The sequence below is a fragment of the Micropterus dolomieu genome, linkage group LG01 (assembly GCF_021292245.1).
Source record: "Micropterus dolomieu isolate WLL.071019.BEF.003 ecotype Adirondacks linkage group LG01, ASM2129224v1, whole genome shotgun sequence".
NCBI lineage: Eukaryota > Metazoa > Chordata > Actinopteri > Centrarchiformes > Centrarchidae > Micropterus > Micropterus dolomieu.
This window is the reverse complement of record NC_060150.1, coordinates 51955163-51980325: the sequence shown is the minus strand read 5'-3', so window position 1 is coordinate 51980325 and position 25163 is coordinate 51955163. Positions and strand designations below refer to the sequence as shown.

The following is a 25163-nucleotide window of genomic DNA, read 5'->3' as shown; positions in this document are numbered from 1 at the left end:
TTCTTTTGGGTTTCACTTTAAGGATTAACTCAAAACTTGTCAAATTGGAGACAAATATTGTCTTAACAATACAGTGAACGAAGTTACCTTTAAAGTCTTAAATTGAATATATTTAGAATTCATATTGCGTATTCTTGCATTTCTGTGAAATATAAGAAGAAAAGAATCTGTCTTTTGTTTCATCATTGTATGTAGAGTAGAACATTTTGGTTGGATGTTGAACATCATATAATTAGAACATATTGGCACTTCACTTTTAGGTAAAAGACATTCTTGTTTGTTTTGAAAGTAATAAAGTAAAAAATATGTATTTATTTTTCACAGTTGCTTTTATTATTTGGAAAATTCTAATTCCAAAGAAGAAATGGGCAGACTCCAAACGACATTTTGGACATTTTAGAACTACTTCCATAAAACAGCATGATCAAAAACAAACAAAAAAAGAAGGTAATCAAGAATAATAATGTGTTTCAAAAATTTCTTATGGACCAATGACACAGTATTTTGAACCTACTTTACTCTCTTAATTTCTTATGTCCGGAACTTTCTCTCTTTAATTATGGTCTTTCTTTTTCAGGTAGTGACAATGTATCTGTTCTCTCCAATAAAATATATAAAACAAAAAACACATGTTTTGTGGTAAAACGTAGTGAAGAATTAAAAAACTGCTTCAATGTCAACATTTATTTTATTACAAAGCTGATGTTCTGGTTGTTTCTTGTCAACAAAACTGTATCTAGATCAGTCTGTTGGTCTTTTGAACTGACTGAACCCTAGAACTACTGACAAAAAATACAAGTGGATGGATAAAATGTCATCAGTTGAAACCGGAACGAAAAGCTTCCGCACTTCCGCTTTCGGAACTTAATAGGGTGACACTGGAAGTAAACAATACAAGCTCCAGTGTTAGTCGCATGTTTTGAATTAGCTGGAAGTTATTGTAGTTGTAGCGCCGCTAATTGTTTAATTTGTAGTTCAGCAACAATGTCTTCAGTTGAGAGTTTGAGAGAGTTTGTCAACGAGCGACTAACTGCTGCTGCTGAAGAAATATTCAGAGTTTTTAAAAACACTATGTTCGAGTACGAGGAAGAGATCGATCGTCAGCGCAGACTGCTGGATATCGTTTGGAAACCCGAAGTAAAGTTACACAGGATAGGTGAGGAAAGATTCATTGTATAAGTAACGCAAAACAGAGGAAATCTATTTATATATATATATGCTCACACACATATACTGACACTCATTTCCTCACGTGTCTGCATTTCTTTCTTTCCCATCACAGTTCTAACATTAGCCTGTTCCTTTTGTTCTCTGTCCCTCCAGAGCTCCCACAGCAACATGTCTGTAAGGAGAAGATCCCCGGTCTGGACCAGGAGGACCCACAGCCTCCACAGGTTAAAGAGGAACAGGAGGAACTCTGTACCAGTCAGGAGGGAGAGCAGCTTGTAGTGAAGCAGGAGACTGACACCTTTATGTTGACTCCTACTTATGAGGAAAGTGACCACAGTGAAGCAGAACTGAAAAGTGACCACCAGCTCCTCTCTCACAACTGTCATGTAGCTGAGAGCCAAGATCAGAAAGGAGGCGAGCATGAAGACTCAGGATCAACTAGAGATGCAGAGCCAAAACAAAAGAATCAAGATCACAACAGCAGAAGCCCCAGAAACAATGTACACAAGTCTACCATGTCAGAGGTTCACCATGATCCTCACACAGGTATAAACTCTTTCACATGTGACACATTTTCAGTGCAAGTAATCTATGGAAGATTTTATTGGACTTTAATATTTGTAACCCACAGAAAACAATCCACAAATGTGTACTATGATGTAATATTTCACTATCTACAAATATGTATTTTTACATTTGTGATGTGTAAAATCAATCATATCATGTGACTTCTACACACAAAACAATTTTTGCACAGTTGCAGATTGCTTTCTGTTCATTTGTGGGTCATGTTACATTTGTAACTTCCTTTTAACACATTTGTGGAATTTTGTCCAATGTGTACTGCGGAGATCTGTAAAAAAAAAAAAAAAATATATATATATATATACAAATATCTCACTACCCAAAACATGTATTTTTACATTTGTGTTCTGTAAAATCATATCCACTGGACAAAATTCCACAAATGCGTAAAAAGGAAGTCACAAATGTAACGTGACCTGCAAATTGACAGGAAATGATCAATGTAAATGTGCAACAACTGTTTTCTGTATAAAAATAGATCCACAAATGCATAAAGGACACTTTGTATGTGAAATTAAAATATATGTGTGTACAGAGTAAATTGTACATATTTGCAAATTGCACTGTATTTTTGTGGATATGATTTTACACAACACAAATGTTAAAATACATATTTTGGGTAGTGAGATATTTGTGTATATTTTTTAACAGATCTCCACAGTACACATTGGACAAAATTCCACAAATGTGTAAAAAGGAAGTTACAAATGTAACATGACCCACAAATTGACAGAAAGTAATCTGCAAATGTGCAAAAACTGTTTTGTGTGTAGAAGTCACTCTGTATTTTTGTGGATATGATTTTACACATTACAAATGTAAAAATACACATTTGTATATAGTGAAATATTCATCATAGTACACATTTGTGGATTGTTTTCTGTGGATTAAAAATATTAAAGTCCAATAAAATCTTCCATAGTAATCGTTGCTGAGACACACTGTGATCTACAATCTACATTTACTTTCACACTGACAACTTAGTCACTTGCTTTCACCGCCACTTTTTACCGCTCACTCTCACATTCGTTCGTTCACACACCCGCTACACAAACATCGCACTGCCCTTAAAAGACTTAACTTCTCTGATTTTATAAAAGCACATAGATATAGATAGATATCCTCTGAAGAATGATGAGAGGAAGCCGGCCAAGTGTTTTGTGTCGCAGAGCGCTCACAGTGTGCGAGTTAAAATTAGCTGCGCATTGATATTAATGATTATGAGAACTTTAATATTAGCAGGCATTCATTCTGTTATGTGCATGTCAACATTACCTTATTAATTAATATTTAAACAATAGATTTTTGACATCTGTTAGTCGAAAAACAAAGCCCACCTTTAATAGTTGAGCGTGTTTACAAACCGTGTCACTGAACTATGAGGGCAAAAATTCAGATTCTGAAAAGTTACGTACGGTCGGGCTTTGTAAACAAGGAGCAGCGCTGGCCATATGATAGTAGCCTCCGACCCACACCCGCTGTGTTCAGCAGCATGTGAAGGCTGTCAAGTACTAACCTGTTTGATAATTCACCATGCATGTATTGCAGCAATGCATTCATTGTGAATTGTCTCCATAAATAATTGTGCATACATTTGAATATTTCTATATTGCATGATACATAATTTTTATTAATAATGATTTAATATGTAATATTTCTTATTGAACTTTTAAAATTTTATTCATCCATCGCATGATTAATATCTTTCTGATGTCTAAATGTGCCTAAACGGACAACAAAGAATTTGGAAAATATGAAACAGAATCTGGCAAAACCAATTTCATATGCCCCTATCCACGGTCTTGTCGCCCAACATGTAAATGTAGCATAACTTAAGATAGCTCCATCAGGAGGTAATAACTTAAGCGGTAAAAGATGTTTTTCAAGGAACGGAGAAGGTGACAAAAAATAGTCCACGTATCCGTAACACACCCTCTCGATACTAGTAGTTTCTGGAAGTCACGCCTGTTTTCTCTGTTTTGTGGAACATCCACTATTCTATGTGTAATGTGAAGGTATCTGGTGGGATTGTAGCTACTGCCGAGCCTCCTGCCAACCAGGGGCAACTGGTCATTAGGGGCAGGTGGGGCATAGCCTGTGCAAACAGATTGTTATTTTTATTTAGTTATTATTATGATATATTTTACTATCTATAAATATAGCATCTTCCTCAATTGCATTTTATTTGTGTTAGGATTTCATTTCATGTTCTTTGGTCCCTCCCTGCCTTGCTGCTTCAGACCGCGTTCTCCCCTAAACCTAACCCTCTCCGTAGGCTGTTGTAGCATGCATGTGGGGCTAGCCCCTCTGTCACAATGCAGTATTTCTGTATTCAATGTAGATCACAAAAATTTTATGACAAGTGGGGCTAACTGCCCCTACAACGTCATTTCATTTTTCAGAGTTGATTGGCTTTCTGTCTGTCTGGCACCGACATTCATCGAGGGAAGATTGTTTTAGCTATACTTTAGCCAGCTAACATGTGACATAACTAAGTGTATTTCATACTGTAGTAGAAGTTTGAAACCCCTAATTTGAAGGAGAAACTGGAATTAAATCGTCTCGGTTCCCAACAGCCACAGGATATTGTCATCACTCAAACTGCTGGTAAAAGCAACCGCGGATTTAACTTAGAGTGGTTTTCGAGGAAACATTGGCTAACGGTTAACGTTAGCATACAAAAGAAGGCTGTTTTTCATGTCTGCTATTTGAAAACAGAAGTGATCACTCTTGATTACATTGCGGTAAATGTGAAACAGCACTGCGGGGCCATGGCTGACTTTCTGAACCGAGGAATACTGACGTTTTTACTCGCAATACCACGGGACAGCTGCTAACATTACTCAACGCACTGTCCGTGCTGTCCATTGAAAGCCAGCTGATTCAGCTGCTACCTGACTTCATTCCCCAAGTCATTGAGAAGTTTGCCCAGAGGAACCGTCGTGCTGTCTTTCTCCTCAAGTGACCCCTCAGCTGTGGTGAGTGAAAGCATTTTTATTTATTTTTTTTGGTGCTGGTCCGTGCGTTGGCCATATTGTTGGACTGGATTAATTGATAATATATATGGTGACAAGTCTCAGTGTGTCCATGATTACCTGTTAAGCGTGTTGTCATAATGTGTTATTATAATTATAATAATATTAATAATAATAATTACAATAATGTTGTGTCATAGAGTTGGTCTGTATCCTTAAAAAGTTGCCTGTGGCCTTCAGTGGTGTTGGCCTTGGTTGTGTCGGCTTAATGCATTTTTTATTTAGGTTTATGACAGGTGTAATGTAACTTGTGTAATAGCTCTCTGTCTCTCTCTCTTTCTCTGTCTCTCTCCCCTGCTGTGTTGGCCTATGTTTACAACCCCTGGTTCAAGCAACCCAAAAGTGTTTTGTGGAGCAATGCTGTTGAATTGTTGAAAAAACACATCAGTAGCAAGAAAGAGTAGAATTGTACTGGTAAAGCCTCTCTTTTGAAATGGTTAACGAAATGCAGTCCACCAACACCACAAAACGACTGGCTCTGAACACAGACACCATCACAAACTCTGACAAAAACTCCACTTCTGTATGAAAGCTGTTGTGTTTCGGGTTAAGCTCACTCATGAGTTCAAGCACGCGTATGAGCACACACCTGGTTGCAATCTTAAATCCACACCGCCAGTGGCTGCTGAAAACTACATATGACCCCTTTAATCGTAATTAAGATAAAATGTTGAAGTAATTGTGATTTTGATTTTAGGTCAAATTGTCCAGCCCCACCATCAAAGTAGTAGCCTGTTCCTTTTGTTCTCTGTCCCTCCAGAGCTCCCACAGCAACATGTCTGTAAGGAGGAGGAGGTTCTGGCTGACCAGCAGCTCTGGATTCAGGAGAGGATCCCCGGTCTGGACCAGGAGGACCCACAGCCTCCACAGGTTAAAGAGGAACAGGAGGAACTCTGTACCAGTCAGGAGGGAGAGCAGCTTGTAGTGAAGCAGGAGACTGACACCTTTATGTTGACTCCTACTTATGAGGAAAGTGACCACAGTGAAGCAGAACTGAAAAGTGACCACCAGCTCCTCTCTCACAACTGTCATGTAGCTGAGAGCCAAGATCAGAAAGGAGGCGAGCATGAAGACTCGGGATCAACTAAAGATGCAGAGCCAAAACAAAAGAATCAAGATCACAACAGCAGAAGTCCCAGAAACAATGTACGCAAGTCTACCATGTCAGAGGTTCACCATAATCCTCACACAGGTAAAAACTCTTTCACATGTGACACATGTGGAAAACAGTTTCAATACAAGTCAGAATTTCAGAGACACCTGAGAATTCACACAGCTATAACATTTTCCACATGCAACACATGTGGAAAGGTTTTTCACTACAAGTCAGAAATGAGGAGACACATGAGAATGCACACAGGTGAGAGGCCGTATTCATGCAAAACATGTGGGAAAGACTTCACTACTACCACTTCATTGTTATGCCATACAAGAACCCACTCAGGTGAGAAGCCGTTTTCCTGCGAAACATGTGGGAAATCTTTTAGCCGGAGGAATAACTTGCAAGTCCACATGAAAACCCACACAGGTGAGAAGCCGTATGTTTGTGAAACATGTGGGAAAAACTTCAGAATCAGCAGTCACTTGCAACTCCATATTAGAACCCACACTGGTGAGAAACCGTACCTTTGCAAGACCTGCGGGAAAAGATTCAGTGACATTTCAGCATTGAGAAGACATACAAGACTTCACACAGGTGAGAAGCCATATTCTTGTAAAATATGTGGGAAATCTTTCACAGTTAGTGGTCAATTGAAAACCCACTTAAGAAAAGAACACAGAGGTGAGAAGCCGTAGCTTTGCACGACGAAATTATGTGTTGATGTGCCTGATTTGACACAACACAGAAGGCAGCTGTGGAGACGTGTTCACCTGTGAATTAAAAAAATACACTTTTGCAAATAGCTACATCTCTCTAGTGAATGTATTGTATTGAATGTATTTTTCTAATTATACTAACATAATTTTATCTTAGTAACATTCTTTTACTTGTAACAGAATTTTTACAGTGAGGTATTAGAACTTTTATAAGAAAATGATCTGAGCACTTCATCCACCATTGTTGTAATAAATCCTGATGGTTTCATTTCCTTCCTGCCTGACTTATCATCTGATTTAGCCTCATCCTCTCAGTATATGTTCTACACTCTGTGATTTTTAACTCCAAACATTCATCGATTGACTTTTACTTAATAAAAACAATGATTTTCTTTAAGCCTGTGTGATCAAATCTCATTCTGATTCGAACTCCGTCATGTTCCTTCTAGTCAAACCGTGTGCATCGATAGATTTCTGCACTCTGTAATATTTCCTTCCACTAGTATCCATGTCCCACCTGTCCTGCCATTCACTAATACCGTGGTGGTGGAAGGAAAACTCAGATATTTTACTTCAGGAAGAGTAGAAATACCACAGTGTAGAAATACTCTCTTAAAGGAAATGTCCATGATTAATAGCATCAGAATATACTTAATAAGTATTCATTTTATAGACTGGCCCATTTGCTTATAATGTACAGCATATTATATAACTGAATATTAATTTATGGTGCATTAATATGTTATACTTAAGTGAAAAATACAGACATGGTGACATATAAAAGGTGATATTATAAATATACAAAAGCATAGTAAATATGGTATCATATGTTATCATACACAAATTACCTGTCAATCAGACACATAAATGAGGAAGTGTATAAAAATGGCTAAAAAGTGGTGTGTTCACATTTAATAAGACTAATTTTATTGTAATATAAAACAGTCATCATCACCTTATACTGTGTGTACCTGTAGTATTTTATATGCTGTTATGAGAACCTAAAACCCTTCTTATAGTCGGATTATTTGTTTAATCTGACGTGCATCTGTTTCCTGGGTCTACTGAATTTGTGTGAGATTGTTTTGTCTTATGGAGAATGAGGAGGACTCCATCTCGTGAGAAATAAGTTTCTCTTTCTGTCCCACTGTGGCTCAAAGTGAGGAAGCATCTGCTAAAGTTATTGATGTTCCTCCCTAGACTCCTTATCTGTGTGGCAGCAATAAATCTTTGTTTTCTTTTTCTTTGGTCAGACTCTCTGAATGCACTCCAGTGTAAATAGTAAATGGTCTGTACTTGTATAGCACCTTCCTAATATTTCCGACCACTCAAGTTGCCTTTACACCACGTCACGTTTACACAGTGACTTAGTATGTGAGACTAAAGTCTCTGCCATCAGAAAACAGATATACTCATTAACAGACAGCCATCAGGAGCAAGTTGGGGTTCAGTATCTTGCCCAAGGATTCTTTGACATGCAGACCGAGGGAGCCGGGGATTGTACCACCAACATTTTGTTAAGTGGACTTCCGCTGTTGACCCCGAGCCAAAGCCGCCCTTTCAGCTGAAATAACTTTGTTACTGTTTTAATAAACAGCACAAAGACAACTGTAACATTCTTTATTTGTTAATTTCTTTCACAATGAAATCTACTATTTCCATCACAGATGTCAGTAACCCTTAAATGTTCAACCTAACTTCTTTCAAAGATGTGTTCAAGCACGCGTATGAGCACACACCTGGTTGCAATCTTAAAACCGCACCGCCAGTGGCCTCTGAAAACTACATATGACACATTTAATTGAAATCAAGATAAAATGTTCAAGTAATCATGGTTTTGATTTTAGGTCAAATTGTCCAGCCCTACCATCAAAGTAGTAGCCTGTTCCTTCTGTTCTCTGTCCCTCCAGAGCTCCCACAGCAACATGTCTGTAAGGAGGAGGAGGTTCTGGCTGACCAGCAGCTCTGGATTCAGGAGAGGATCCCCGGGCTGGACCAGGAGGACCCACAGCCTCCACAGGTTAAAGAGGAACAGGAGGAACTCTGTACCAGTCAGGAGGGAGAGCAGCTTGTAGTGAAGCAGGAGACTGACACCTTTATGTTGACTCCTACTCATGAGGAAAGTGACCACAGTGAAGCAGAACTGAAAAGTGACCACCAGCTCCTCTCTCACAACTGTCATGTAGCTGAGAGCCAAGATCAGAAAGGAGGCGAGCATGAAGACTCAGGATCAACTAGAGATGCAGAGCCAAAACAAAAGAATCAAGATCACAACAGCAGAAGCCCCAGAAACAATGTACACAAGTCTACCATGTCAGAGGTTCACCATAATCCTCACACAGGTAAAAACGCTTTCACATGTGACACATGTGGTAAAGGTTTTCAGTACAAGTCAGAATTTCAGAGACACCTGAGAATTCACACAGATGAGAGGCCGTATTCATGCAAAACATGTGGGAAAGACTTTAGAACCAGAGATCACTTGCAACACCATGTAAGAACCCACACAGGTGAGAAGCCATTTTGTTGCGAAACATGTGGGAAATCTTTTAGCCAAAGGAGTAACTTGCAAGTCCACATGAAAACCCACACAGGTGAGAAGCCGTATTCTTGTGAAACATGTGGGAAAAACTTTAGAATCAGCAATCACTTGCAACTCCATATTAGAACCCACACAGGTGAGAAACCGTACCTTTGCAAGACCTGCGGGAAAAGATTCAGTGACATTTCAGCATTGAGAAGACATACAAGACTCCACACAGGTGAGAAGCCATATTCTTGTAAAATATGTGGGAAATCTTTCACAGTTAGTGGTCAATTGAAAACCCACTTAAGAAAAGAACACACAGGTGAGAAGCCATATTCTTGCAAAACATGTGGGAAAGACTTCACTACTACCACTTCATTGTTATGCCATACAAGAACCCACTCAGGTGAGAAGCCGTTTTCTTGCGAAACATGTGGGAAATCTTTTAGCCAGAGGAGTAACTTGCAAGTCCACATGAAAACCCACACAGGTGAGAAGCCGTATGTTTGTGAAACATGTGGGAAAAACTTCAGAATCAGCAGTCACTTGCAACTCCATATTAGAACCCACACTGGTGAGAAACCGTACCTTTGCAAGACCTGCGGGAAAAGATTCAGTGACATTTCAGCATTGAGAAGACATACAAGATTCCACACAGGTGAGAAGCCATATTCTTGTGAAATATGTGGGGAATCTTTCACAGTTAGTGGTCAATTGAAAACCCACTTAAGAAAAGAACACACAGGTGAGAAGCCGTAGCTTTGCACGACGAAATTATGTGTTGATGCGCCTGATTTGACACAACACAGAAGGCAGCATACAGACAAGAAATCTTGTGGGAGACGATTCAGTTCTAGAGGTTTGTGGTCAAAACACACAAGAACTCACGGAAGTGAAGAACTGCATAAGTGCAGAATCATGTACCTGAAAACACCTGAGGATCAAAATACAGAGGAGAAACCATCGAGTTGAAGCTCCTGTGGAGACTTGTTCACCTGTGAATGAAATACACTTTTGCAATAGCTACATCTCTCTAATGAATGTACAATGTTTTCTGTAATATGAGATGTCAAAATTTCCCTTCATATGACTGTATTACTTATATTTCTGTTTGTAGCATAATGTTTTTGAAACAATTGTGATCTCCAAAATGGAGGCAACTATGTAGTTTCCCAGTGAGTGCACAGTAGTGGCTGACAATCTGACACAAAATAGTTCAACCTCAACCAACAACAACAGTAAAACCCTGCTTTAAATTAATGCATGAGGAATAATACTCTGATTAGAATATATATAATAGTATAACAGTCACAGGGGACATTTATCAGATTTCATGCTGTGAGTACTTTTGCTTTTAATACTTTACGTGTATTTTTCTAATTATACTAACATACTTTTATCTTAGTAACATTCTTTTACTTGTAACAGAATTTTTACAGTGAGGTATTAGAACTTTTATAAGTAAATGATCTGAGCACTTCATCCACCATTGTTGTAATAAATCTTGATGGTTTCATTTCCTTCCTGCCTGACTTATCTTCTGATTTAGCCTCATCCTCTCAGTATATGTTCTACACTCTGTGATTTTTAACTCCAAACATTCATCTGATTGACTTTTACTTAATAAAAACAATGATTTTCTTTAAGCCTGTGTGATCAAATCTCATTCTGATTCGAACTCCGTCATGTTCCTTCTAGTCAAACTGTGTGCATCGATAGATTTCTGCACTCTGTAATATTTACTTCCACTATTATCCATGTCTGGGGAGTCACGGTGTTGTGGTGGTTAGCACTGTCTTCTCACAGCAAGAAGGTCGTGGGTTCAAACCCTGGTCGTCCCGGCCTTTCTGTGTGTAGTTTGCATGTTCTCCCTGTGTCTGTGTGGGTTCTCTACGGCTTCCTCCCACCCACAGTCCAAAGACGTGGACTAGGTTAATTGGTGACTCTGCGTGTTTGTCTGTGTGGCCCTGTGATGGACTGGTGACCTGTCCACAGTGTACCCTGCCTTTCACTCAATGTCAGCTGGGATTGGCTCCATCCTGTAAGCAGGATAAGCAGTTGACAATGGATGGATTATCCATTTACTAATACTGTGGTGGTGGTGGAAGGAAAACTCAGATCTTTTACTCAGAGTAGCAATACTCTGTTAAAAGTAAATGTCCATGATTAATAGCATCAGAATATACTTAATAAGTATTCATTTTATAGACTGGCCCATTTGCTTATAATGTACAGCATATTATATAATATATTATTTACACTTCAAGCAAATAATATATTATATAACTGAATATTAATTTATGGTGCATTAATATGTTATACATAGTGAAAAATACAGACATGGTGACATATAAAAGGTGATATTATAAATATAAAAAAGCATAGTAAATATGGTATCATATGTTATCATACACAAATTACCTGTCAATCAGACACATAAATGAGAAAGTGTATAAAAATGGCTAAAAAGTGGCGTGTTCATGTTTAATAAGACTTATTTTTTTAATATAAAACAGTCATGTTGTAAGAGCAAAATGAATCATCACCTTATACTGTGTGTACCTGTAGTATTTTATATGCTGTTATGAGAACCTAAAACCTTTCTTATAGTCGGATTATTTGTTTAATCTGACGTGCATCTGTTTCCTGGGTCTACTGAATTTGTGTGAGATTGTTTTGTCTTATGGAGAATGAGGAGGACTCCATCTCGTGAGAAATAAGTTTCTCTTTCTGTCCCACTGTGGCTCAAAGTGAGGAAGCATCTTGCTAAAGTTATTGATGTTCCTCCCTAGACTCCTTATCTGTGTGGCAGCAATAAATCTTCTTTGTTTTCTTTTTCTTTGGTCAGACTCTCTGAATGCACTCCAGTGTAAATAGTAAATGGTCTGTACTTGTATAGCACCTTCCTAACATTTCCGACCACTCAAGTTGCCTTTACGCCACGTCACATTTACACAGTGACTGTGAGACTAAAGTCTCTGCCATCAGAAAACAGACATACGGTGGAACACGAAGGTTGCTGCCTGCCAGGCCCTTCCCCACGGCCTCCCCCCCTCCCTCCTTCGCTGGGTTTGTGGATCTTCAGGAATAAGTGGTTCTACTCCCGCTACTTCCTGGTCAGGAAGAAGACGGGCGGTGAGAGGCCCATCCTGGACCTGTCACTGTTCAACAGGTCGATTATGGTGAGACCTTTTCGCATGTTAACAGTGAAACAGGTGATGGAGTATGTGTGCCAGGGAGACTGGCTCTCCTCCATTGACCTGAAGGACGGGTACTTCCTGTGTCCGTCTTTCCCGGACACAGGAAGTTTCTAAGGTTTTCATTCCAGGGTGCCCAGTACCGATACAACCGCCTGCCCTCTGGTTACTACCTGACCCCGCTAAGCGGGGCGGACATCATACCGAGGGGGGGCCACCGCCCCGGTGAATGGCGCCTCCATCCCGATCTGGCAACCAGATCTGGCTCCGGTTCGGCAGGGCAGAGGTGGATCTGTTTGCCAACAAGGAGAACGCTCAGTGTGCCCTTTGGTTTTCACTGAGCCCGCGGGACGTCCCCCTGCTGGGAGTGGACACACCAGTGTAGCTGATCCCGCACCTTCTAGATGCAGTTTTCAACCTTGGCGGTGACTCTGGTGGCCCCGGAGCGCACCTGCGCATTCTGGTTTCCCTGTCTCCAGCGGTTGCTGGCGGGACAGCCGTGGAAACTCTCCTGGAGGGGGAACGCTCTCTCTCAGGCGGGGGATCAGGAGTTACCTGCTCCTCTGAGAGGCAACGCCTGGAGGGCTTAGGTCTCTCCCAGGTTAGTTCGTCCAGGTCAGTGGCTGCAGCCTCAAAAACACTCCAGTCAGTGCAGTCAAAGCAGGCCTGTAAATCCTGTTTTGACTCGTTGGTCCATCTTTTCACAGTCTTTGCAATGGGTTTAACAAATTTCAGTTTTTGCCTGTATGTTGGGATAAGATGAACCAGACAGTGATCAGAGTCCTATGGCTGCACGGGGAACAGAGCGATAGGCGTCCTTTAATGTTGTGTAGCAGTGGTCCAGTTAGTGTCCCTGGTGGGACACTTAATATGCTGTCTGTACTTTGGGTGTTAATGGCTGAGGTTTGCTCTTTTGTCCCCAAGAACAATGAGCAGGGAGTCTGGATGTGTTTTCTCCACGTTAGTTATCTGGTCGGCCAGGTGTCGTAACCCCTCACTAACACGGGCCTGAGGTGGAATGTAAACAGCGACCAGGACAAACGAGGAAACAGTTTACAGTTTATAAATAATGTCTCTAAGGCCCCATCCACACTACTGCGTTTAAAATGGAAACCTTTTGCTACGTTTGCACCTCCCGTCCAGACTAAAACGACAAAAACAAAGACCTAAAATGGAGAAGTTTGTAAATGCTGCCGACCCCGTTATGCATTTCAAAACTCCAGAGGGCGTTCGGTGAAGACGGGCCAAAACGGAGGACTTTAGAAACGATGACGCAGCCACTCACGCTTGGCTCTCTGATTGGGTCTTGCCAAGCAGAAACACAATGCTACTGACCAGGTTTTTGACATCGTATTTTTATTAAAATATTATGTACCGTGCACTTATCAACACTTATCTGCCTACACTTGTACTGTGCATGTCGTGTTGGGTCAGATGTATGACCAGGCTGGGCCAGTTAAAGCCTGGTCCCCACCCTCACCAGCTTTTTAAACACAGTTGAGACATTTCAGTATAAGTTGAGCGGTATCCACAGTGCCTTATCTTATCAGTACATCCGCCCGTGCAGGCCCAACTGTTAACTAGTATTTAGTTGGCGGTAGCCACGGATGACAATTTTATCAGCTTACTTACCCATGCAGCCCTAATTTAATGATTGAAGAGCCCCAGTACCCAGCTGGAACCCTGCAATCACCGGATCAGCGGTATTCACGATGATGGCTGGAAAAACCTTTTTTTCCCCTCCTATATAAGTCTTACTTACTTACTTATTTACACTTAAAGCAAAACAGTTAAACACACAAAGCACAGCTAATCTATCAAGCATTGCACAAGGACATTTATCCGCACCATGGTTCACACACACATGCACCTTGCCTGCATATAGATTTGCACCGACTCTGCCCTCCAGGGCCTAACTTATTCTTAATTAAATTTTAATACACCCTTACATTCCAATTTCTGTAATTTATTTAGGTTCTTGACACTTAGTTTTACTGCTTTGTTGTCTAAAATTTATTCTTGGTTCAAGACTGAGGAGACTTTAAAGGCATATACCTGGGCGGAAAATCCTGCATTCAGACACAGTTAGGATCTAGAATTTTGGTAAAACAGGTATTCTGCTTACATCTTTTATGTGGCCACGTGTCTCAGGTACAGGCTGTCCGTCCCAGTCAGAACCTCTCGGTCTCTGGAATCAGCCTCCTGGCTGGCTCGCCACTTGATGGGTCAGCTGTACGACCAGGCTGGGCCATTTAAAGCCTGGTCCCCACCCCTCACCAGCTTTTTAAACTTTGTCAAAAAATACAGAAGAGTTTATTCCAATACAGGACAGATAAACCTGTACAACATCCCAGCAGGTCGGAGGATGGTGTCAATCCTGTGGTCTGCAGATACCCTTATATATCCCCCTCTGGGCTGGTTTGCCCCCTCCCCTCCTTATGGTGAACTTCTTATCCTCTGCTGTCATGCTGCTTACATGTGTTGTTTTACCAATTAACACTGTTTTCCAGCTGTCATTCATTACTGTATTGTTGATTTTCTATATTTTTACATTACTGGATAAGAAGTTCACCATTACATTTCAACTTCAGTCTCACCGTATTTTTAAAAAGTTATACATGCATAATTTGACACACAATTGTAGTTCTTAAAAAATTAATACAAGAATAACATATGTAATGCTGTATCTTTCATTAATGCTTGGTTTCTTACAGTAATCTTGATATTGTGCTGGCTGTTTTCTGCTTTTCTGCTTATCATCTCTCTGTCGTCTTTTTTTTGTCATGCAAAAATTCCTTCAGCAAGTTCACTCAAAGTTCACACAGGCTGTAATAATCAGAGGTTGAAAGTTGACAGTCAAACCCTTAATCAGTAATTAAACATGTAGTCTCAATCGGTAATTAAACATGTAGTCTTAATACCAGCAGACTAATACATCAACAGTTCCTCATGTAGTCATAACAACAATAGATAACAGCAGAACGAAGCACGCACTGTCACAGTGTCAGCAGATTTGAGACCTGCAGCCTCTCCTGCAGTCATAATCTACCCTAGATGACAGTTGAACAAGACGAAACACCTGCAGCCTCATCCTGCAGTCAATCCCTCCCACTCAAGCATCTTACCACAGTGAGCTTGTTTCTGTGTTCATGACTACAGTTCACCACTTATAAGTAAAGACAAGAAAAAAGAAAATGATTAAGAATGATTAATGATTAATACTAATTAAGGATAATAAAATGATTAAGAATGATGAATTAAGAATGATTATTTATTAATACTGATTAAAGATAATAAAATGATTAAAATGATAAAGAATGATTAAAATCATTAATTAAGAATGATTAATTTATACAACACTTGCTGTTTACTTTGCAAAGACTCCTAGTCTGTTTTCCGCCGCCACAGTCCCATGTTACATTCAGTAACAGTCCCAGCTCGTTATTGGTACAATTTTACAATATGGTTGGTACAGCATCGGTACATGCAAAAAATCTGTATTTATTTATTCTTTTGCCAAATCTTCTGTAACTACGGAATAGACCATCTGCTTCATGTTTAAACTAGCACGCGCATGCCCATTGTACCTGAACGGACCCTAGCTGTGCGTTTTCAGTCGTTTTGATGTAGACGGAGATCAACTCCAAAACGCAGCTAAAACATTGGTGTGAACGGAGACGTATTTGTTTTAATTCTCCGTTTGTTTTTTTTTCACAAATATCTTTATTGAATTTTAAACGTTTTTCAGACATACAAAAAAAGGTGTACAAAGAGACATAAAAAAGACAAAACAAAAGACAAGGCCTCCCCCCACCCTGGAACTCCATGCTCACTCCATCAGCAAGAAGTATAGTTTACATGTCACAGGAAAGGCAACCACATATCTTCAAAATCCTCAAGTTTTCCTCTCGCAATATAGGTCAGTTTCTCCAGTGCCAGGTTGCTAGACATTAGTTTAATCCACTGGTTTATCTTTGGTCTTTCTGTGTCCTTCCAGTTCAGAGTGATTACATGTTTAGCCTGCAATAAGCAGAAACTAACAAGCTTCCTCTTTTTTGTAGTCCCTTTAAAACCATTAGGCAAAATGTGCAGTAAGCAGAGTTTACCGTCCATTGGCATGTTACATTCAATCAAACGGGAAATAAATGTAATAACATCCTTCCAAAAAATCTGAAGTTCTGGACACTGCCACATACAATGAAGAAGAGTGCCCTTATCTACCCCACATTTTACACAGACATCAGGTATATTGGAATTAAAATGGTGAAGTTTTACAGGAGTAATATAGGTTCTAAACCATTTGTACTGCAGTAATCTAAACCTGGTGTTAATAGTTTGCGTCTGTGCCGATAGGCAAGAATTGTTCAACTCATCATATGAAATTTCTGTTTGTAAATCAGTTTTCCATGCTTGAAAATATGAAAGACTACTTTCTTTTGAGGAAAGTAGTAAAATGTTGTAAAATTTGGAAAGCAGGCCTCTACTGTGATGATGGTTAACGGCTATGTTCTCTATAGTGGAGAGTGGGGGTTTCACAGTAGACTTTAGTTGGGTAGTGATGAAACTTCTAACCTGTAAGTACTTAAAAAAGTGTTTTTTGGGCAAGCCATATTTATTTACCAATTGCTCAAAAGACATCAATAGTCCTTCACTATATAGGTCCCCAATTTTATTCAAGCCATTATTCAGCCAAATTCTAAACCCCATGTCTGCTCACACTGTCATGGGAACGCCTCGGGATCCCCCAGTCAGAGCTGGTTAATATGGCTCGGGAATGAGAAGTTTGGGGTTCCCTGCTGGAGCTGCTCCCCCGCGACCCGATCCCAGATAAGCGGATGAAGATGGATGGATGGATGTCTGCTCTTCCTGGTTTAAATCCCCAAATTGGCGTCAAACATGAGAGCTTAGATACCTCCGACAAGGTAGAATGAGATTGGTAGCAGATTGATATTGTATTTTTGAGAAAAGGATTTTTCGTGTCTTTTAATAATTGTTTAATTTCGGCTGCATAAAGATAAGATGTCAAAGGTAGCTTCAATGTATTGTTCTCAATGTGTATCCAGGAAAATAATAAGTAGCAGCACAAAGTTGAGCTGCCCAATAGTACAACTTGACAGTAGGCAATCTAAGCCCCCCTCGGTCATAGGGCAGATATAGAAGGGAGAGCCACAACCTGGGGCGGTTACTATTCCATATAAATTTGGTAAAGGTTTTATTCAAGGAGGAAAAGAAGGCGGCTGGAATGTGTAAGGGGATAGACTGGAAAAGATGTAAGAATTGTGGGAGAATGGACATTTTAATAATATTGATGCGACCTATCATAGAAATTGGCATCATTGGCCCCATCTTTCTAAGAAATCCAATAAATTTTTTACTAAGGGGTCATAATTAATAGATACAATTTTCTTTTTGTCAGGATTTATTTTAATTCCCAGGTAAATGAAGCCTTCATATGTACATTGTGTTTGTATTGTAGGGTTATTTTTGTTCAGCATTAACAGGGAGCTTTTCTTTTGGTTAATTTTATACCCTGAGAATTCACCAAACATCTTCAGAATTTGGCCAACAGCCTGGTCAGACCTCCCTAGATCAGTTAAAAACAAAACGACGATCTGCAAAAAGAGACAAGCGATGTTCTGTTCCTCCGATTTCAATACCAGTAATATCAGGGGAATTACGTATTGCCATAGCAAGTGGCTCGATAGCAAACAAGAAAAGAAGAGGCGACAATGGGCATCCTTGTCGTGTCGATCTACATAGGCTAAAAGGTCTCGATAACTGGCTGTTTGTTACAACTTTGGCTATGGGCTCTGTATATAGTAAATGAATCCATTTCAAATATTTTTCTCCCAAGCCAAATTAAGTCTCCGTTTGTAAACTAAAACTGTGACATCTGTACACCAACCTTCGTTTATATAGAAACAGAGTCCGCCTCCCCTTGTTTTTCCCGTGAGCTCCTGTGAGCTCCCTTTCGAGATCCGCATGGATGAGATAAAATCCCTGTAGGTGAAGTGCGCTGTCCGGCAGATGCAGAAGTAAGAGTTAGTACTGTTGAGGAGAAGCAGTTCATCCATTTTGTTGGCTAGAGAGCGGACATTCGCCAGGTGAATTGAAGGGAGCGCAGTGCGAAAACCCCGCTGTCTCAGTTTAACCAGTGCGCTTGCACGTTTTCCCCTGTGCTGTTTCCGGAGGATTCCAAATAGAGCTGCTGCTCCTCCAGTAACTCTGGGAAAGTTCCAGGTTCCATAAAGAGCGGTGGAATAGTATGAGTATGAGAATAGTATGAGCAGTTGAAAGTCCAATATTTAAGAGCTCTTCTGTGGTAAATGTTACCTGAGAGGGACAGCAGAAAACAGAGTTAATAAACAAAAACATGACGTATTGTAATCAAGAAGTGGCCGTCTGTGGCGCCATCTTGAATGACTGTAATCAAAGAGAGCGGAAAGGGGACATTAGTTCTCTGCATTTAACCCATCCTATTTAGCAGCAGTACAGTGCCCAGGGAGCGGTTCGGGGTTCAGGGCCTTGCTCAGGGGGCACCTTCTGCATTGGTTCATGCTGGACTCAATCCTGCGACCCACCGGTTTCCAAGCTAAGTCCAAACAGACTGAGCTATTGCTGCCTCAAAAGGGAGGGGCAAGAGGACTTTTGTTCTCTGCAGTCAACCATCCTAAATAATTAGGAGCAGTGTGCTGCCATTGTACGGTACGCTGGAAGCAATTGGGGGTTCAGGCCTTGTTCAGGAGCACCTTCAACATTGGGTCATGCTGGACTTGATCCGGCAACCCTCCAGTTTCCAAGCCGAGTCCTAACAGACTGCACTAACGCCGCCCTAAACGGAAGGGGAAATTAGTTCTCAGCATTTAACCCATCCTATTTAGGAGCAGTGGGCTGCCATCGTGCTGCGCCCGGGGAGTAGTTCGGGGTTCAGGGCCTTGCTCAGGGGACACCTTCGGCATTGGTTTGTGCTGGACTCGATCCGGAGACCCACCGGTTTCCATGCCAAGTCCTAAGCTGAGCTAATGCCACCCCGATAATGATAATAATAATGAAAATAGGACTAGTAATAACAATTGAAGCAGCAGGTGTCTAGAAGGAACATAATCCTAACTATAAACTTTATCAAAGAGAAAAGTCTTAAAGCCTGCCTCCAGTGTATTTTGACATTTCTATGATATTTCATATTTTTCTGAGTCATTTCCTTACAATGTTGATTACCCACATAGTTTGCCAAATAGGTTAATTTTGTGCTCAAAGTTGCTACTTACTTGTTAAGACGGGGTGGTGACGTATGACTATAGAAATTCCATACGTCATTCTCCAAGCTTGCACAGGCGCACTGTCATGCCTTATTAAAAAACTGTTATATACTGTAACATAGTTATTGCAGAAAGTTAGCTAAGGGGTCTTCATTTTATTTTTTAGTTTCCTCCTCTTAGTCTAGTGTGCTGTTCATTTTCATAATGGCATCTGTGCGTGCGGTGTTGGAGGACAGATGACAGAAAACTCATTGCACTTTTACCTGCCACAGTCTGCAACACTCATTTTATGGCCATTTCAGCGACGCATCAGCAGAGAAAATGGTATCAGAAGTCTGAAGCTGAGGAGCGATGCTATCAGCGTTGCTGAAACGGTGAGTTGTGCACTCAAATTATTTATTCACACTAGCAAACTAACGTTAGTTGACGAAGTAAAAGCATTTAATAATTAACATGACGTGTTGTCTGTGTGTGAGTGAGTATTACATCCTAATAATTAATTAATTTCAATTCGTGAGGCAGGTTTGAATGCAGCCATGGGCTTCTCTGTGTGGAGTTTGCATGTTCTTCCTGTGTTCATGAGTGTTTCGGGGTATAATGTTTTATTTTTAAATGTGTACTGAGTTTTGTAGATGTGTAAGATAATTAGTTTTATAAGAGGAGCACTCTTGGCTTTGGCCAAGCAAGAGGCAAAGAAGTGACAAGAGCAGCTGCATAATCACAGGTCATAGCTACTCTGATGATGAAAACTTACATACTGTATCAAAATTTTTGGTAAATTTTCAACAATGAGCATTGGCACCACAAGTGTGTGGCTTCTAGCAGCTCATTAATATAGAGGTCCTGAAAGCTCAAAACACTGACACTTTAGAAAATACATTATACGTTCATATTATTTAACACATCTCAGACTGAACATCAGCAGAGACAGAACATTATAAGCTTTGTAAAGGTCGATCTTATGGCAGGGCTGCTGGTTGTTCCGTTTAGGTCAGCTTTTGTTATAATTACGTTTTCTTCTCTACAGAAAGGACGGACCTGAATCTGTGGAGGCCAGCCGTTATTAAACATCTGTACTCAACTGCAGCTTCTTTCCAATGTAACTGAGATGTGATGGTGAACCACGTTCAGAACATCCATGAACACAGTACGCTGGAACCGGTTACGACATACCTTATATGGTTTGTGGTTAAAAATGATTAATAATCCAGTCTTCAGTGGTGCTGGTTGGTGCCTGGTTTAATTTGATTTCAGTGCCTCCAGAAATAAAATATTGTCTAGGTAAATTTCCCAGATTGTGCAAAGAATTACAATAATTTTACTGAAGTAAATCACAGCTAACTCTGCAGAGTCGAGATTCTGTTTTGAAACAGCCATTTTGGAGATTAAGAGTAAAAACACATGAACAAGACATATTAACAGAAACTAGTATTTAATGTACATGGATATTCTGCGCAAACAAAAGCTAATGACACTTTTGTCACAGTTGGTGTAGGGTAGAGCAGGTTGGTGGGCTCAAATGCAGGACACGTAGGCTGACAGGTACAGTTCAGTGATATTTTAATATAAACAAAAGGCGAGCACACTTACAAGAGCGGCTGAGTTCAGGAAATCCAAAATAACACCGTTCAAACAAACAAGGAATCCAACAGAAAAATCCAGAAACAGGTGAAAATCCAAAATCCAAACAACTGACGGGGAACAAGCACACTGTAGAACACTGGAATGACCGGACAAGGACTAGACAGAAACACCAGGTATATACACACACACACACACACACATACACACACTAACGAGCGGGGCGGGAGCAACACAGGTGACAGACATGAGACTAACGAGACACAGGCAGGCAGAGAGAGAACAGAGGGGATAACAGAGAGACAGGCAGGCAGAGGGATACTGGAGGGAACAGACATGACACAGGTTACTGAACACATAAAAGATCAGAGGAATAAATATAAACTAATAAAGATACCAGCAGACAGATCACCAAGAACTACAACCAACAATGAAAAACAGACTGAAGCTGAGATTAAAGAGAACAGGGGGGACAAGGGCAACATTACACAGAGGTACACAGACCAAAAGTAAACACTAAGACATGAAGCGAGACACAGAACGAGGAGCTAAGACACAGAGCTAATCCTAAGATACAAGACACATACTAAGTAAACTTAAAGATGCGGATGAATGAAATACTAAACAAGACTACACGGAAACTAAAGCAGAATCTAAGTCATAATGAACCAAACGGATCATAACCCCACAACCAGTCACACAGACAGTAACAGACCAACCAGCACAAGCACACAGAGTAACTGGACACAAAACTGAATGACCAAAGCAGAACAGACACGCCCACAGTGTGACAGAGCCTAAGTGCTCAAACAGAAACTAACATTCACACACATTCATACACTGGCGGAACAGCCAGGAGGCCGTCCTAGAGGACCCACAGTGTGACAACTTTTTAGTCACAAGGTGGCAGCGTTGGCTCACAGTACAAGAAGAATTTGGTCTTACAAATAATCTATACGTTGTCTTTACTTCTGGGTTTTTTCACACATGTACAACTTGTGAACTGCATGATCTGCCTTTTCCACATGTTTCTCTCGGTAGTTCTGCATTTCAATGACGATGGAAGCTGAGAGATTACTGATGATGGTGTGTTATACTTTATAAACATGTTTTTCCTTTCCCCAGCATACGCATCAGCCCTCATGGAGTCAACTGCACCTGCTCCGCTTAGCAGATCGACCAAAAGTTCCTCATGGATGGATGAGGGAGTCGGCCTTTAACGCAGGACATAAATGTGAAACCAGCACAGAAGTCTTGGTTCGCAGTTTTTGGGTTAAGATCTTTATTAATGAAGGCAAAGCCAGATCAGTCCAACAATTAATATTATCCTTGGCCAAAGACGTACTCAGTTAAATGAATGGTCTGTGTGTATTTTCATGTAGAGCCAGTAAATGTTAAATGTTGGGATGATGTTTTCTGTTTCAGAGAGCGAGATTAGATAAACCCTAGATTAGTAACTCCAGCAACTGATGCTGTGAACCTCCAAGGAGGAGGTTAGGTTCACAGGATAAATTGGAAAACCGTCAGTTTCTCTTTAACTCCTCTGTTCGGCTGTCTGACACTATTTCATTTCCTCATTCATGCTGTCAATATCAAAGCACATATTGGAACGCATTTATATCTTTAAAAACTTTAAGATGGGCTATTCGTTTTTACCCAAACATGATGTTGAACATGACTGCTTTATAATCAATCTGTCATGGATGTAAGGACAGAGAGTTATCTAGGGCTGGACCCCCGCCCGGTTTATATTTTCCGTGATGTGTTCTGGACCTGCTCAACTCAGCCTCTCACCCTCTGAACTCTCAGCTACGGTTCTGTCCTGCTCTGTACAGCAGCCACCAACCCGGTTCTGCACCATCTAGTCTTCCAGTCTGCCTCGCTCTTCCACGGCTTACTTTCCGATGACATCAACACCGCAATAAATATTTCTCTTTTATCTAACTCCAGTCTCCTCCCTCTCTTTCTTCTGCAATTGGGACTACTAGCCTAGCCGCGAGAAAAGTTAAACACAAACTTTTGGTAATAATAATGTGCTGTTATTATATAAGAAATGAAGCACTCTCTCTCTCTTTCTCTCTCTCACACACGCACACACAGTCAGTGACCGCCGTTCGTCTCTCAGCATTAATAAAATACGAAATGATTAAGATTTTATTAACGTAAAACAGACGTCTAAAATTTTAAAGTCAGTTGGAACCTATAGACACATTTTCCACTGCAAAAATAATTAGATAGGCCTAATAGGGTACCTACTGGATGTGACTGTGACTTTATTATCACAGGTTCATGAGTAAACTGTGCCTTATATTTGATCTATAGGCCGCTGATTAAATATAGCCTTCCTATTTAAAATCGAATGTAATGGGCTGTAGGAGAATTCCAGCACTTTCATTCATTAAGGAAATTCCAGTCTGGTAAATGATGAATGAGCAATGCTGTATAAAAAGTAGGCTACTAATGTTGACGTATTGATCCTCCACTCCTGCGTTTTTAGAGCCCATCATGGTTAAAAATTGGTAAAAATCATGTTTGCATTCCGCCATAAAACCAAGAAGAAGCATGACAAACATCAAAGTACAGGATTAGTGTACCCACGACTGCTGACAATAAACACAAGTTTTGGATAAAATGTCATAAATTAAAAGCGGAACGAAAAGCTACCGCACTTCTGCTGTCGGAACGCAACAGTGTGACATCCGGCGGAAGTAAACAAGACAAGCTCCAGTGTTTGCAACGTCTTTAAATTGTGACTTTCGCTAGAAGGAGTTATTGTAGTCGTAACTCCGCTAATTATTTTACTTGTAATGAAGCAACAATGTCTTCAGTTGAGAGTTTGAGAGAGTTTGTCAACGAGCGACTAACTGCTGCTGCTGAAGAAATATTCAGAGTTTTTAAAAACACTATCGTCGAGTACGAGGAAGAGATCGATCGTCAGCGCAGACTGCTGGATGTCGTTTGGAAACCCGAAGTAAAGTTACACAGGATAGGTGAGGAAACATTCATTATATAAGTAACGTAAAACAGAGGAAATCGTAGGTCTATGTGTTATCCAAAAATGTTTCGTATTCATTTCCTCGCGTGTCTGCATTCTTTCTTTCCCATCACAGTTCTAACATTAGCCTGTTCCTTTTGTTCTCTGTCCCTCCAGAGCTCCCACAGCAACATGTCTGTAAGGAGGAGGAGGTTCTGGCTGAACAGCAGCTCTGTATTCAGGAGAGGATCCCCGGTCTGGACCAGGAGGACCCACAGCCTCCACAGGTTAAAGAGGAACAGGAGGAACTCTGTACCAGTCAGGAGGGAGAGCAGCTTGTAGTGAAGCAGGAGACTGACACCTTTATGTTGACTCCTACTTATGAGGAAAGTGACCACAGTGAAGCAGAACTGAAAAGTGACCACCAGCTCCTCTCTCACAACTGTCATGTAGCTGAGAGCCAAGATCAGAAAGGAGGCGAGCATGAAGACTCAGGATCAACTAGAGAGGCAGACCCAAAACAAAAGAATCAAGATCACAACAGCAGAAGCCCCAGAAACAATGTACACAAGTCTACCATGTCAGAGGTTCACCATGATCCTCACACAGGTAAAAACTCTTTCAAATGTGACACATGTGGAAAAGGTTTTCAGTACAAGTCAGAATTTCGGACACACCTGAGGATTCACACAGGCGAGAAACCGTATTCTTGTGACACATGCGGGAAGTCTTTTAGCCATAGGGGTCACTTGAATCTCCATATAAGAATCCACACAGGCGAGAAGCCATATTCTTGCAAAACATGTGGGAAGTCTTTCAGCCGGAGGGATGGTTTGATACTCCACATTAGAACCCACACAGGTGAGAAGCCGTACCTTTGCAAGACCTGTGGGACAAGATTCAGTGCCACTTCAACATTTATAAAACATATGAGAGTCCACACAGGTGAGAAGCCGTATCCTTGCAAAACATGTGGAAAATGTTTTAGTCGAAAGGGTGGCTTGAAAGTCCACATGA

General features: G+C 40.6%; 1 protein-coding gene across 7 annotated transcripts in view; it reads left to right on the top strand.

Moving 5' to 3' along the window:
• The first annotated feature begins 864 nt into the window (after positions 1-864).
• Positions 865-25163, top strand: part of LOC123969173 (zinc finger protein 878-like) — a 63631-nt gene continuing 39332 nt past the window's right edge. The window contains exons 1-4 of one of the 7 annotated variants that reach the window (XM_046046301.1): positions 867-1156; positions 1324-1716; positions 5551-6486; positions 8519-10781. In XM_046046301.1, the coding sequence (XP_045902257.1) occupies positions 985-1156; positions 1324-1716; positions 5551-6486; positions 8519-9894 (2877 nt within the window). In that variant the 5' untranslated portion in view covers positions 867-984 and the 3' untranslated portion in view covers positions 9895-10781. Of the gene's footprint in view, positions 1157-1323; positions 1717-4514; positions 4734-5550; positions 6487-8518; positions 10782-23842; positions 24163-24323; positions 24756-25163 lie in introns of those variants that run through there. The other 6 variants (XM_046046319.1, XM_046046342.1, XM_046046310.1 and 3 more) reach the window with 6 other exon arrangements.